Genomic DNA, 12,210 nt, shown 5'->3' with positions numbered 1-12,210 from the left:
ACCATGCCAATGTCTTGACTATATGTTCTATTCATTTTGCAACTCATTTGATAAATAAGTCAGTTTTCATGTAGTGTGTGTGTATATATATATATCACATTAAAGGTAAAATTCCTTGCTTTCAGTTGCTTTTCAGTTATCTGTATTGACACTTCTGTTCTTTATTTACAATTGAAGATTCCAATAATCTAAGTTTTAACTACAGTCATAGCATAAGCTTCTATAACATAGCAGAAGTCCACCAGTGATACAGTATGTACCGCCATCCGTAGGATTGATCAGGCCCTCCCTGAGTTTTACCGAATCAATTACTGTATGTGCAGTACAGTCTATATGGGCAAAACAAATCTTGCACTGATCCCCTAACCATCCACATGGGAGGGGTGTAAATATCACAAGAATGGAGCAGCTACTTACCAGACAGGAAGTGGATTCGGTATGATTTACCGTCAGAAGGTAAGTATAAACTAACCTATTCTACCCCCTAACACTCCCTTAGGGGTGCCTAACCCTAATCTCCCCCCAAAGTGCCTAACCCTAATCCCCCCTCTAAGTGTCTAAACCTAACCCCCCCTTCCCAGCCACCTAAACCTAAGTCCCCTGGGGGGTGCCTAACCCTAACCTACCCCTGGGGTTTGCCTAACCCTAACTACCCCTTTCCTTAGCCTGACCCCAACCTCCCAGGGGGGGTGCCTAACCCTAAGTCCCCCCCGGGAGCCCTAAACCTAACCCTCCTGCTGGCCGTGCCCGGCGCCTGGCATCCCTTCGATCGGGATGCCGGGCGCCAGTCTGCCGGTGTAGGTAAAATGACAGGTGTCGAGATTTCAACGCCTGTCATTTAACCCTTGCCGGGATTTAGCAGTCGGGAAGCCGGCAGTCGCCATTGCATCCGTCGGCTTCCCGACTGTTTCCCACAGGAAGCTACACTTTTGAAGAGCACGCACTCTCTGGTATAATAAAATATGAGGCAACTTAATCATTCCTACGCATATATTGTAAAACATTTATAGGAGCCTATTCCAACTTAAATTATGGGGGGAAAACAATAATGTGAGTTAGAGATTTTAAGTGGAAAAAAGGGGACAATACCAGAAAAAACATTATACTAATTAATCACTGAATAGCTCTTTCTAATGTTTAGCTTTGGGCCTCTTTTGTTTGAGCTCATCAGTACCTGATGCATTTCAGGTACCTGGGAAAAAAAAAATTATATATATATATATATATATATATATATATATATTTATATATAAAATATTTAATGGTCCGGCACTCCCAACAATATGTCCCATCTGCAGTAGGTGCCCTCACAAAAAAATATACTATAGTATATATACAGTCAGGTGCATAAATATTGGGACATTGACAGAATTTTCATATTTTGGCCTCTATTCACCACAATGGCTTTGAAATGAAACAAACAAGATGTGCTTTAACTGCAGACTTTCAGATTTAATTTGAGGGTAATTACATCCAAATCAGGTGAACGGTGTAGGAATTACAATGGTTTCTATATGTGCCTCCCACTTTTTAAGGGGCTAAAAGTAATGGGACTATCAACTCAAAAGCTATTTCATGGACAGGTGTGGGCTATTCCCTCGTTATTTCATTATCAATTAAGCAGGTAAAAGGTTTGGAGTTGATTCTAGGTGTGACATTTGCATTTAGAATCAGTTGCTGTCGACTCTCAATATGAGATCCAAAGAGCTGTCACTATCAGTGAAGCAAGCCATCATTAGGCTGAAAAATCAAAACAAACCCATCAGAGAGATAGCAAAAACATTAGGTGTGGCCAAATAACTGTTTGGAACATTCTTAAAAAGAAAGAACGCACCGGAGAGCTCAGCAACACCAAAGGATCCAGAAGACCACAGAAAACAACTGTGGTGGATGACAGAATAATTATTTCCCTGGTGAAGAAAAACCCCTTCACAACAGTTGGCCAAATCAAGAACACTCTCCAGGAGGTAGGTGTATATGTGTCAAAGTCAACAATCAAGAGAAGACTTCTCAAGAGTGAATATAGAGGGTTCACCACAAGATGTAAACCATTGGTGAGCCACAAAAACTGGAAGACCAGATTAGAGTTTGCCAAACAACATCTAAAAAAGCCATTACAGTTCTGGAACAACATCCTATGGGCAGATGAGACAAAGATCAACTTGTACCAGAGTGATGGGAAGAGAAGAGTATGGAGAAGGAAAGGAACTGCTCATGATCCAAAACATACCACCTCATCAGTGAAGCATGGTGGTGGTAGTGTCATGGCGTGGGCATGTATGGCTGCCAATGGAACTGGTTCCCTTGTATTTATTGATGATGTGACTGCTGACAAAAGCAGCAGAATGAATTCTGAAGTGTTTCGGGCAATATTATATGCTCATATTCAGTCAAATGCTTCAGAACTCATTGGACGGTGCTTCACAGTGCAGATGGACAATGACCCGAAGCATACTGCAAAAGCAACCAAAGAGATTTTTAAGGCTAAAAAGTGGAGTGTTATGCAATGGCCAAGTCAATCTCCTGACCTGAATCCGATTGAGCATGCATTTCACTTGATGGGAAAATGCCCCCAAAACAAGCAGGAACTGAAGACATTTGCAGTAGAGGCCTGGCAGAGCATCACCAGGGATGAAACCCAGCGTCTGGTGATGTCTATGCGTTCCTGACTTCAGGATGTAATTGCCTGCAAAGGATTTGCAACAAAGTTTTAAAAAGTGAAAGTTAGATTTAGGATTGTTTAGTTTGTCCCATTACTTTTGGCCCCTTAAAAAGTGGGAGGCAGATATAGAAACCGTTGTAATTCCTAAACCGTTCACCTGATTTGGATGTAATTACCCTCAAATTAAATCTGAAAGTCTGCAGTTAAAGCACATCTTGTTTGTTTCATTTCAAAGCTATTGTGGTGAATAGAGGCCAAAATATGAAAATTCTGTCAATGTCCCAATATTTATGCACCTGACTGTATATACAATACTTGTCAAAAGTCTGAGCACATCAGTATATTTTAAGGAATTTTCAATTTAACTGCACAGTAATGACATAAAACTGTTTTATTGGCTTTGTTTACAATATAAACAACTGTGAACAATAAGGAAACAAAAAAAATACTTGTTTTGACTTTTAGGCAAGTTTATTTAGGTCGTTTTAGGTAGTCTGCTTTCATTGAAGTGACGACCCTTATGCTGCCCATCCACTAGGTGATTTTGACAGGCGATTGCACTATAACAACATCGTTATCGTGCAATCGCTTGCAAATCGTCCGCAAATCGGGCAGTAAAATGTTGAAAATGACCAGCGATGCGTGTGCCCGCTGGTCGTTTTTAACATCTGTCATCGCCTGAACATGATGGTCAACCTGACGACCTCCGTCAGGTTGCCATGTTCGGGGATGATTAATCTGCATGCACTGAATGCTGAATGTCTGAACGTTCAGTGTATGCACTTCACCACTAGGGGGACGACGGCACGATTATGATGTCGTAATCGTGTTATCGTCCCCACATCTTGTAGTGGATGGGTAGCTTAAGCTTTGACAAGCGCTTTGCATATCCTTGGCATCCTATTTACTAATTTTTTTCAGCTTGGCAATCCATTTGACTCCAGCAGCTTTGAAGAGCCTCCCAGAGACCCTCAGTGTTGGTAGGCATCTGTTTTCGGACTTTCCTGTCTAGTTCTTCCCACAAAAGATCGATGGGTGAAACATCTGGTGATTGAGGTGGCCATTCCATTTTTGTTACGACTTTTGCAAATAATTAGTACACAACTTGGACATATGTTTTGGATTGTTAACTAAGTGCTGACCCACAAGTCGCCTTCCAGAGGGAATCGCATGATGCACTAATATGTTGTGGTACACTTTTTGATCCATTATTCTTTCTATTCTGACTAAGTCACCAACTTGGTTGCCCGCGAAACATCCCCAAACCATCATATTGCCTCCTTTATGCTTAACTGTTGGCGCTACACAGTCTGGGAGAAAGCGCTCACCTGGACGACAACACACAAAAGCCCAGTGATGCGAGCCAAAAAGTAAAAATTTAGATTCGTTAGTAAAAGCACCCTCTTCCACTGTTCCTCAGTCCAATCCTTATGCTTCTTATCCCATGCGTACCTTTTTGCTACGTTTGTAGCACGTAGAAGTGATTTTCTTACTGCAACCCTACCACTAAGGCCATATTCCTGCAAGCGCCTGGCCACCGTCCTATCGGACACAGGCTGGGAACGACTTTTCCGCAACTCCCTACCTATTTCCGGAGCGGTCAAACATCTGTTACGCTTGCTAGTAGCCACAATGAAGTTGTCCTCACGAACAGTTGTTGTTTTTGGATGACCAGTTCGTTTTCTTGTAACAATTTGACCGGTTTTTGACTTTCGTTCAATAGCCCGATGCATGGCCCCAACGGATACCTTCAACCGTTTGTGGATTTGCTGCAAAGAATAACCTTCTTCCCTCAAAAAAATTATTTTAGCACGTGTTTCCACACTTAACTCACAGTTCTTTTTGCCCATTTTTGCCTAACTGGAGCTTTCAGGAAACTTGTTGACAATTTGGAACGTAAGAAAGCAGCACAATCACACGTTGATAATGTTCGATTGTGTATACTGTACTGTATGATTGGTGTGTGTACTGTATAAGTACTGTGTGTGTAGTGTGTACTGTGTGTGTATGTGTGTGTGTACTGTATGTATGTAGCATTATTATGTGTATAAGTGGGACTGCCACCGTGGACATTTATTATGTATACTGTATAACTGGCACCGCTACCGTGGGCATTTATTATGAGTATAAGCGGCACGGCTACTGTGGCCATTATTATAGTATACTAATTTTTTGACACATTTCTATTGATTTTCCAGGTTGCTTCGGCACGGAAATAAATAATATATTTTGTTATTTTTATCATACACAACTATGCACGATAAACAAGCTTCTTTTCGATTTCAGGGGGTGTGCTCAGACTTTTGACAAGTACTATATATATAGATATAGATAGAGAGAGAGAGAGATAGATATATATAGATATATCCATAGACAAAAAAACCTTACGGTTTCAGATGTCCCATTAAGGCTTCTTAGAATTGATCTGAAATTTCACAAAACCTATTGAATTTCTACCATTTAACTTCAAATAGCAATGAAATTACGATCAATAAGGCTGACGCCTTAATGGATGTGTTCCTTTTGTAATACAGATATGGTATGCCATGACACCATGTAGTTAACTGCAGATTCAGCACTCTCACGTAGTGAGATTGCTGTCACTCACAAAATGGTTGAGCTGCTAATTCACAGAATTGTGTGCTCATTGGAATACACTCATGCAGTCTATGCAACTGAGGTCTGAGCAGTTATGTGGCATACACATCTCATTCAGTGCCCTAAATCTTCCCATTCAATCACCACAATAATCCCACTGGGTTCCAACATCCTTCTCACTAATTACATCCATCATTCATTATACACATTCAGCTCCCTAATTGCTAAAATTATAATACTCTGTCTATATATGTACACTATCTTCTCCTCCATGCTGCTAGAACTTCCCCAATCCCTACAGCTGCGTGTTCTCCCTCATCCACACCAATATGTCTTTCCCCATGTGCACCGCCCTGTTTTCCTGTATGCGTGCCACTGTGTTTCCTTCCATCTGCACCACTGCCCTGCCCCCAGCTACTTCACTCTGTCTTCCCCTCATCTCTGCCACTCTTTCTTCCTCTGTCTGCATCACTCTGTCCCTACCAACCATGCGACTCTGTCTTTCCCCTCCCACCTGAACCTCTCTGTCTTCCCACCCATCCACACAAATCTGTCTTCCCCAATCCCTACTGTGTGTTCTACCATTGTGCTAGTCTGTATTCTTCATCCACACTAATCTGGCTTTACCCATCTGCTCTGCTCTGTCTTCCCACATCCATGCACCTCTGTCTCCCCCATGTGCACCATTGTTTTCCACCCATCTGCATCACTTTGGCTCGCCCCATCTGTACTGCTTAATCTCCCCTCTCCAAGCCTTTCTGTCTGCCCCATCCACACCGCTCTGTCTTCACCATACTTTATCCACCATACTCTTATCCCATCTGCACAGCTCTATGTTCTACAGTTGCATAGACTGCATGTGTGTATTCCAATGAGCACACAATTCTGTGAATTAGCAGCTCCACCATGTTGTGAGTGACAGCAATCTCACTCACTCTGTGAGAGTGCTGAATCTGCAGTAAACCACATTGTGTCATGGCATACCATATCTGTATTACACAAGGAACATGTCTATTAAGGTGTCAGCCTTAATGATCATAATTTCATTGCTTTTTGAAGTTTGAGTGGCAGAAATTCAATAGGTTTTGTGAAATTTTCAGATCATGTCTAAGAAGCCTTAATGGGACATGTGAAACCATAAGGTATTTTCTCTATGGAATGTCATTGCTTTTTTAAAATTTATTAACTGTCAGGGTTTGGAGGAGCAAACAGGGCCACCTGCATGGGAGAAGGGCAACAAAATGGTACATTAGCGCAGGTGGAGGAAGGCCGGCACACAGGAGGTGTTTTGGGGATGCACAGTGTAGATGGCTGGGGAAGCAGGCTGCAGGAGTGCGGGGCAGTGGCATGTGGACCAGTGGCAGCAGTGCACAGGGGCATCAGCGATGCTCACTGGTGCTGGGCATACATCTGAGAAAATAAGACACAGATACATGGATGAGTCTGAGATCCATCTATGCATCTGTGTTAAAATTTGAATAAAAAAAAAAATGGACATCCCCAAACACAAACAGCCCCGGGCTTTTCACCACCGGTTCTGGTTGTTAAAATATGGAGGACAAACGACGTAGGGGTCCCTCGTATTCATCGCAACCAGCACTGGGCTATAAGCTGGTCCTGGTTCTGGAAATACAGGGGGATCCTGTTCCCGTATTATCCAGAACCAGCACCAGACTTTTTCTAGCGGGGGGCTGACGCCACAGCCAAGGGAGCCCTTTCACCGGGCCCCCTAGCCAACGCATTAACCCTGACCACTAGTCAGCCCAGGCTGGGGATCCCCCTCTCTAGGACACTCCAGGCTCTGGCTGATAGCTCTGGGCTATACTTGGCACCCCTGTGGCGGTGGGTGCCGTGTTGATAGTGTAATGTGGTGTAAAAAAAATAGAAGTATAATATTGTGTTTTACAGTAGAACTACAGGTCCCAGCAAGCCTTTTCCGCATGCTGCCACTTGGAGAACCACAAGTACCAGTTAGCGGGGCATTAATGGCCTGCTGGTACCTATAGTACCCCTGTAAAAGAAATATATAAAAAAAAAAACAGACACCATTTCTTTAATTATTTTGTTGTTCTGCACCTTCACCTGGGAGGCGGCAGCCTTTAAGCTCTTTTTCATGCCTTCGTTCCATGTAGGCAATCCTCGCATAGGTGTCCCTCGTATTAAGCACAACCAGCACTGTGCTATTCAGAACCAGTCCTGGTTGCCAAAATACGGGGGACAAATGACGTAGGGGGTTCCCCGTATTCAGTGCAACCAGTATTGGGCTCTGAGCTGGTCCTGGTTCTGGAAATACAGAGGAAAAAATGTGTAGGTTCCTCCTGTATTATCCAGAACCAGCACCAGACTTTTTCTAGTGGGGGGCTAATGCCACAGCCAGGGGAGCCCTTTCACCGGGTCCCTCAGCCGAAGCAGCAACCCTGACCACTAGTCAGCCCAGGCTGGGGATCCCTGTGGAGCTGGGGACCCCCCAATAAAGGTGTCCCCCTCTCCAGGGCACTCAAAGCCTAGGCTGATAGCCCAGGGCTATCCCTGACACCCCTGGGCAGTGGGTTCCAGGTTGATTTGTGTAAAAGTGTATTGCAAATTAAAGAGTTAAAATATTATCTTTTGCAGTAGAACGACAGGCCACAGCAAGCCTCCCCCACATGCTGGTACTTGAAGAACCACAAGTACCAGCATGTGGGGCATTATGGGCCCGCTGGTACCTGTAATTCCACAGCAAAATAAATATTAAAATAAACACAAGACACACACACCTTTGAAAGTAAAATTTTATTAAAACATACATACACACACACATGTACACACTATCTCACATACTCACCTAGTATGCCTGAAGCCAATCATGTCCACTTGTCCAAGTAGATACTCCATAGGGTACCTATAAAAAAAATCCATACTCACCTCCTCCTTTGCACGGATCACATACTGCACCATTTAGCAGCTCCACCATTTTGTGAGTGACAGCAATCTCACTCTGTGAGAGTGCTAAATCTGCAGTTAACCACAGAGTGTGATGACATACCATATCTATATTGCGCAAGGAACACATCCATTAAGGCGTCAGCCTTAATAATTGGAATTTCATTGCTTTTTTAAGTTTGAGCGGCAGAAATTCAGTAGGTTTTGTGAAATTTCAGATCATATCTAAGCAGCCTTAAGCTGGCCACACATCTAAAGATTATCTGTCCAACCAGCCAACTAGTTGATTAGTTGGAATGAAAGTCTGGAAAGGTATGAAAGCAAATTACAAACAGCAATTTGCTCCCAAATGCCGGTAAATGGACAAAAACTGTTGTTTGAACAAATTGTCTAGATTAAACATTTATCAAACTTGTCTGAACGACCATTTTCATCTGTTTTCTGGCATTTAGGAGCAAATTGCTGATCATCAATTACTCCCAAACGTTACCAGATTTTCATTCCTACCAATTAACAAGTTGGCTAGTTGGGTGTAAGTTGGTCTAGTGTGTGGTCAGCTTTAGTGGGACACGTGAAACCGTAAGGTTTTTTGTTTATGGAATATATATATATATATTTATATACATATATATATATATATATATATATATATATATATATATATATATATATATAGCAATTCCTGTCCTCTGGGACACCATTCTCCAATAAGCATGAATAGCTGGCTCTGGTGCACCCCCAACACATACCTTCCAAAATAAGAGGCAGCACTCTGAAACTTGACTCATATAGTCAACAAAGGGTGTTAATACCCTCAGCAAAGGGTGTTAATGTGCATCATGTGATGCACATGACACACATTAAAACCCTTTGCTGAGGGTATATGACTTAAGTCTCAGAATGCCGCCTCTTATTTTGGAAGGTGTATATATGTATTCTTTGGTTGATTTTATTATCTGGATTTTTAACATTTTGTAGACTTTTATACATGATTTATGAAGTTGGTGTTCCTACTTCCTACTTCAAGAAAGTGGATAAAAGATGATTGTGATCAAAATGTTAAAATAACATTAACGTGATCCCTGAAATGTATCAAAAATAGTTATGAAATAAGGTCCTTCAAATTTCACAAGGGATCCACAGAAAGCCTCAGAGGCCACATGTGACTCAACCATCTTCATAGCTCTGTGCAAGATGTAAGAGCTTTTACTAGTATTTGTTCCAGTCTACACAAGTGTATCACTTACATTACTGACCCTAACTTCTCCCCACTTCTACAGTCTTGAGAAAACTGTCTGGTGCTTTGTATAATGGATAGTGTAACCATCAGTGTAAATTCCTTGGATATTAGAAATCACCAGGGAGTTTTGTGACCATATAAAGACACAAGATTGCTGAATAAATTTGTTTACAGAAGGCATGAAACAGCAAAGCATATTCTCATATCCTAATAATATATTTCTAGTATAATTTGGAAGTAAACTAGTTTTCACAATACACATTTTCCTACTGAACGATGCTAGCAGCACTTCTCTATTGCTCACTGTTTATATAAATATTATTTAAAGTCAAAATATACATTAACATCACTAGTATGTTACAAAACAACATGAAGGCTTAAAAATAGTAACACTGTTTACCAATTTCATTATGTAGTTTTGCAGTTTATTGTAGAATATTATGATTGGAGATGAAGCAACTGTCTACAATAGAGCAAAATAACACATATTATATTTATTTTTATTATTTTAGGCTTTACCCGTGATTTCTGAAAAAGAAAAGGCTGGTAAGTACAAATATGTTTTACCACTATATCTATATTGTACATGGATAGTTTCAAATTGTCTACTGAATTACAAAACCTAGGTCTCAATTGTAACAATGAAGGCCATTTGTAACCATGTGATGCAATATTAACAACACGAAAGATTAGTTTTCTCCTCTTGATACAGTATAACATGGCTGTTTTGTTCAGCAATTTAAGAGCCTTTTTTGAAACATCATATCATACTCCAGCGGTTCTCAAACTCAGTCCACAGGACCCCACACAGTACACATTTTCCAGGTCACCCAGCAGATGCACAGGTGTATTCATTGCTCACTGACTCATTTTAAAAGATTCACAAGTAAAGATAATTATTTCACTTGTGATTCAGTGAGGAGACCTGGAATACATGCACTGTTTGGGGTCCTGAGGACAGAGTTTGAGAACCTGTGTCATACTCTATGTCAGAGATTCCCAGACTCCACAATTACTGTCCAGGTTTTGAGGATATCCATGCTTGAACACAGGTGACTTAATTAGTACCACAGTCAATTTAATTTAATCATTTGGAGTCACGCATAGATATACTTTAAAAACTGGACTGTTATGGAGGAGTTTGGGAAACTATGCTGTATATAAATAAACCAGTGTACTAAAGGGCCTACTTGTTATTGAGCGCTCCATTACAGCAATAAGTCTGATTTTTGTTTGTATTTTACTGTCACTAGTGTTACAACTGGCTGCAACTTTATATATTCACACTAGAGGGCTCTTACTCATTGATACATATACCCCAAAGGGAAGTAACAGTTTTGAGCTCCTATAAAACAAAATACTTTTTTTTTTTCAATTCCCCCTTTGTTTTGTAAATTGACTCCATACTCATTTGTGAACTGAATGTACTTGCATAGGTTTTGTAGTGTATAATCACATTCTGATTTTGAATGAGCTATAATAGCAAATTAAGCCCAGTTGAGTGCCTACTACTAGCGTCTGTTATGGTAAGGGCACAAATGTTTTCATTGATTTTAAATAAAAACAATCCATGGGTACAACTATAGAATCCAAGACTACTACTGGTCATGGGGTCCAGCAAGCATGCTGTGAGTAGGAATTAGTGGTTAATGTATTTATATGACACACAAATATTATATATTATATATATATTTGTAAGTGTATGTGTGTATGTATGTATGTATGCGTGTGTGTATGTATGTATGTGTGCATGTATGTATGCGTGTGCATGTATGTATATAGAATTTATATATATATATATATATATATACATATATAAAGGTGTGTGTATGCAAATTAATTTTGGCACAGTGACAGATATAGGTCTTAACAAAAGTAGTTACACTTAAAGCTGCAAACACACACAACGATTTTTTGAACGATTATTGTTCATGCTTGTTCACGTTTGTAGTTTGTAGTTCAGTCAGACTGACCAACTCAATGATTTTCAGTAAGGGAATATGCAAAAATCGTTTGTAGTTAAAAAAAATCGTTCATTACATTTAGTAAGTGAACGATTTTAGTAAACAATGTTCATTCATTTTTCCCTTGAAAAAATGAACGAAAATGGTTTCTAAAATCGTTCATTTACTAAATCGTTGTGTGTGTATGCAGCTTAAGCCTTGGATAAAGATAAAGTGGAGAGAAATAAAGTACCAACCAATCAGCTCCTAACTGTCACCTTATAAATGACAGTTAGAAGCTGATTGGTTGGTACTTTATCCCCCTCCAAAGCTTAGTTCATCTACTCCTATGTGAGTTATCTTTTTAAAGACATTTTCAAAATGTGGTGTCAGCAGGAAGGTAATTTCAGTATAGGTTATAGGGAAATGTATATTACGTATTTGATCTGTAGGGACAGTAAGATGTTGCATCACATCAGGCTTTAATTGGCACCAATAATGTTTAGTGATTGTTTTCTGACTTCATGCAATGTCTTATACCCCTTTTCCACCTAAATTCCGGGTCTGACCCGGAGTTGGAACAAAGTTCCTATTCGGATCAGACCCGGAATTTTGCCGGCGCCGACTCGGGATACTCCCGAGTCAGCGCCGCTCACACCGCAGTCGGGTCTGCATAGACCCGGCTTTTGCGGAGTGAAAGTGGTCGCTTGGAGATGACGTCATCTCTAAGCGCCACTGAAGCCGGACCAATCGGCCGGCTAGCAGCGCACTCCAGGTCATCGTGACCAGAGTGCGTTGTTCTCACAGCAGGGTTTCACGGGCTAGGCCCGTGTTAAACCCTGCTA

At 41.0% G+C, this 12,210-nt stretch overlaps 1 protein-coding gene across 1 annotated transcript in view; it reads left to right on the top strand.

Moving 5' to 3' along the window:
* DLC1 (DLC1 Rho GTPase activating protein) overlaps positions 1-12,210 on the top strand; it is a 458,419-nt gene that overhangs the window by 162,137 nt on the left and 284,072 nt on the right. Inside the window, exon 4 of the mRNA XM_088478740.1 lies at positions 9,935-9,968. Within this exon, the coding sequence (XP_088334866.1) occupies positions 9,935-9,968 (34 nt within the window). The remainder of the gene's footprint in view (positions 1-9,934; positions 9,969-12,210) is intronic.

Source organism: Taudactylus pleione, unplaced genomic scaffold (genome assembly GCF_031769625.1).
Source record: "Taudactylus pleione unplaced genomic scaffold, aTauple2 ptg000218l, whole genome shotgun sequence".
NCBI lineage: Eukaryota > Metazoa > Chordata > Amphibia > Anura > Myobatrachidae > Taudactylus > Taudactylus pleione.
This window is presented reverse-complemented; position numbering and strand designations above follow the sequence as displayed.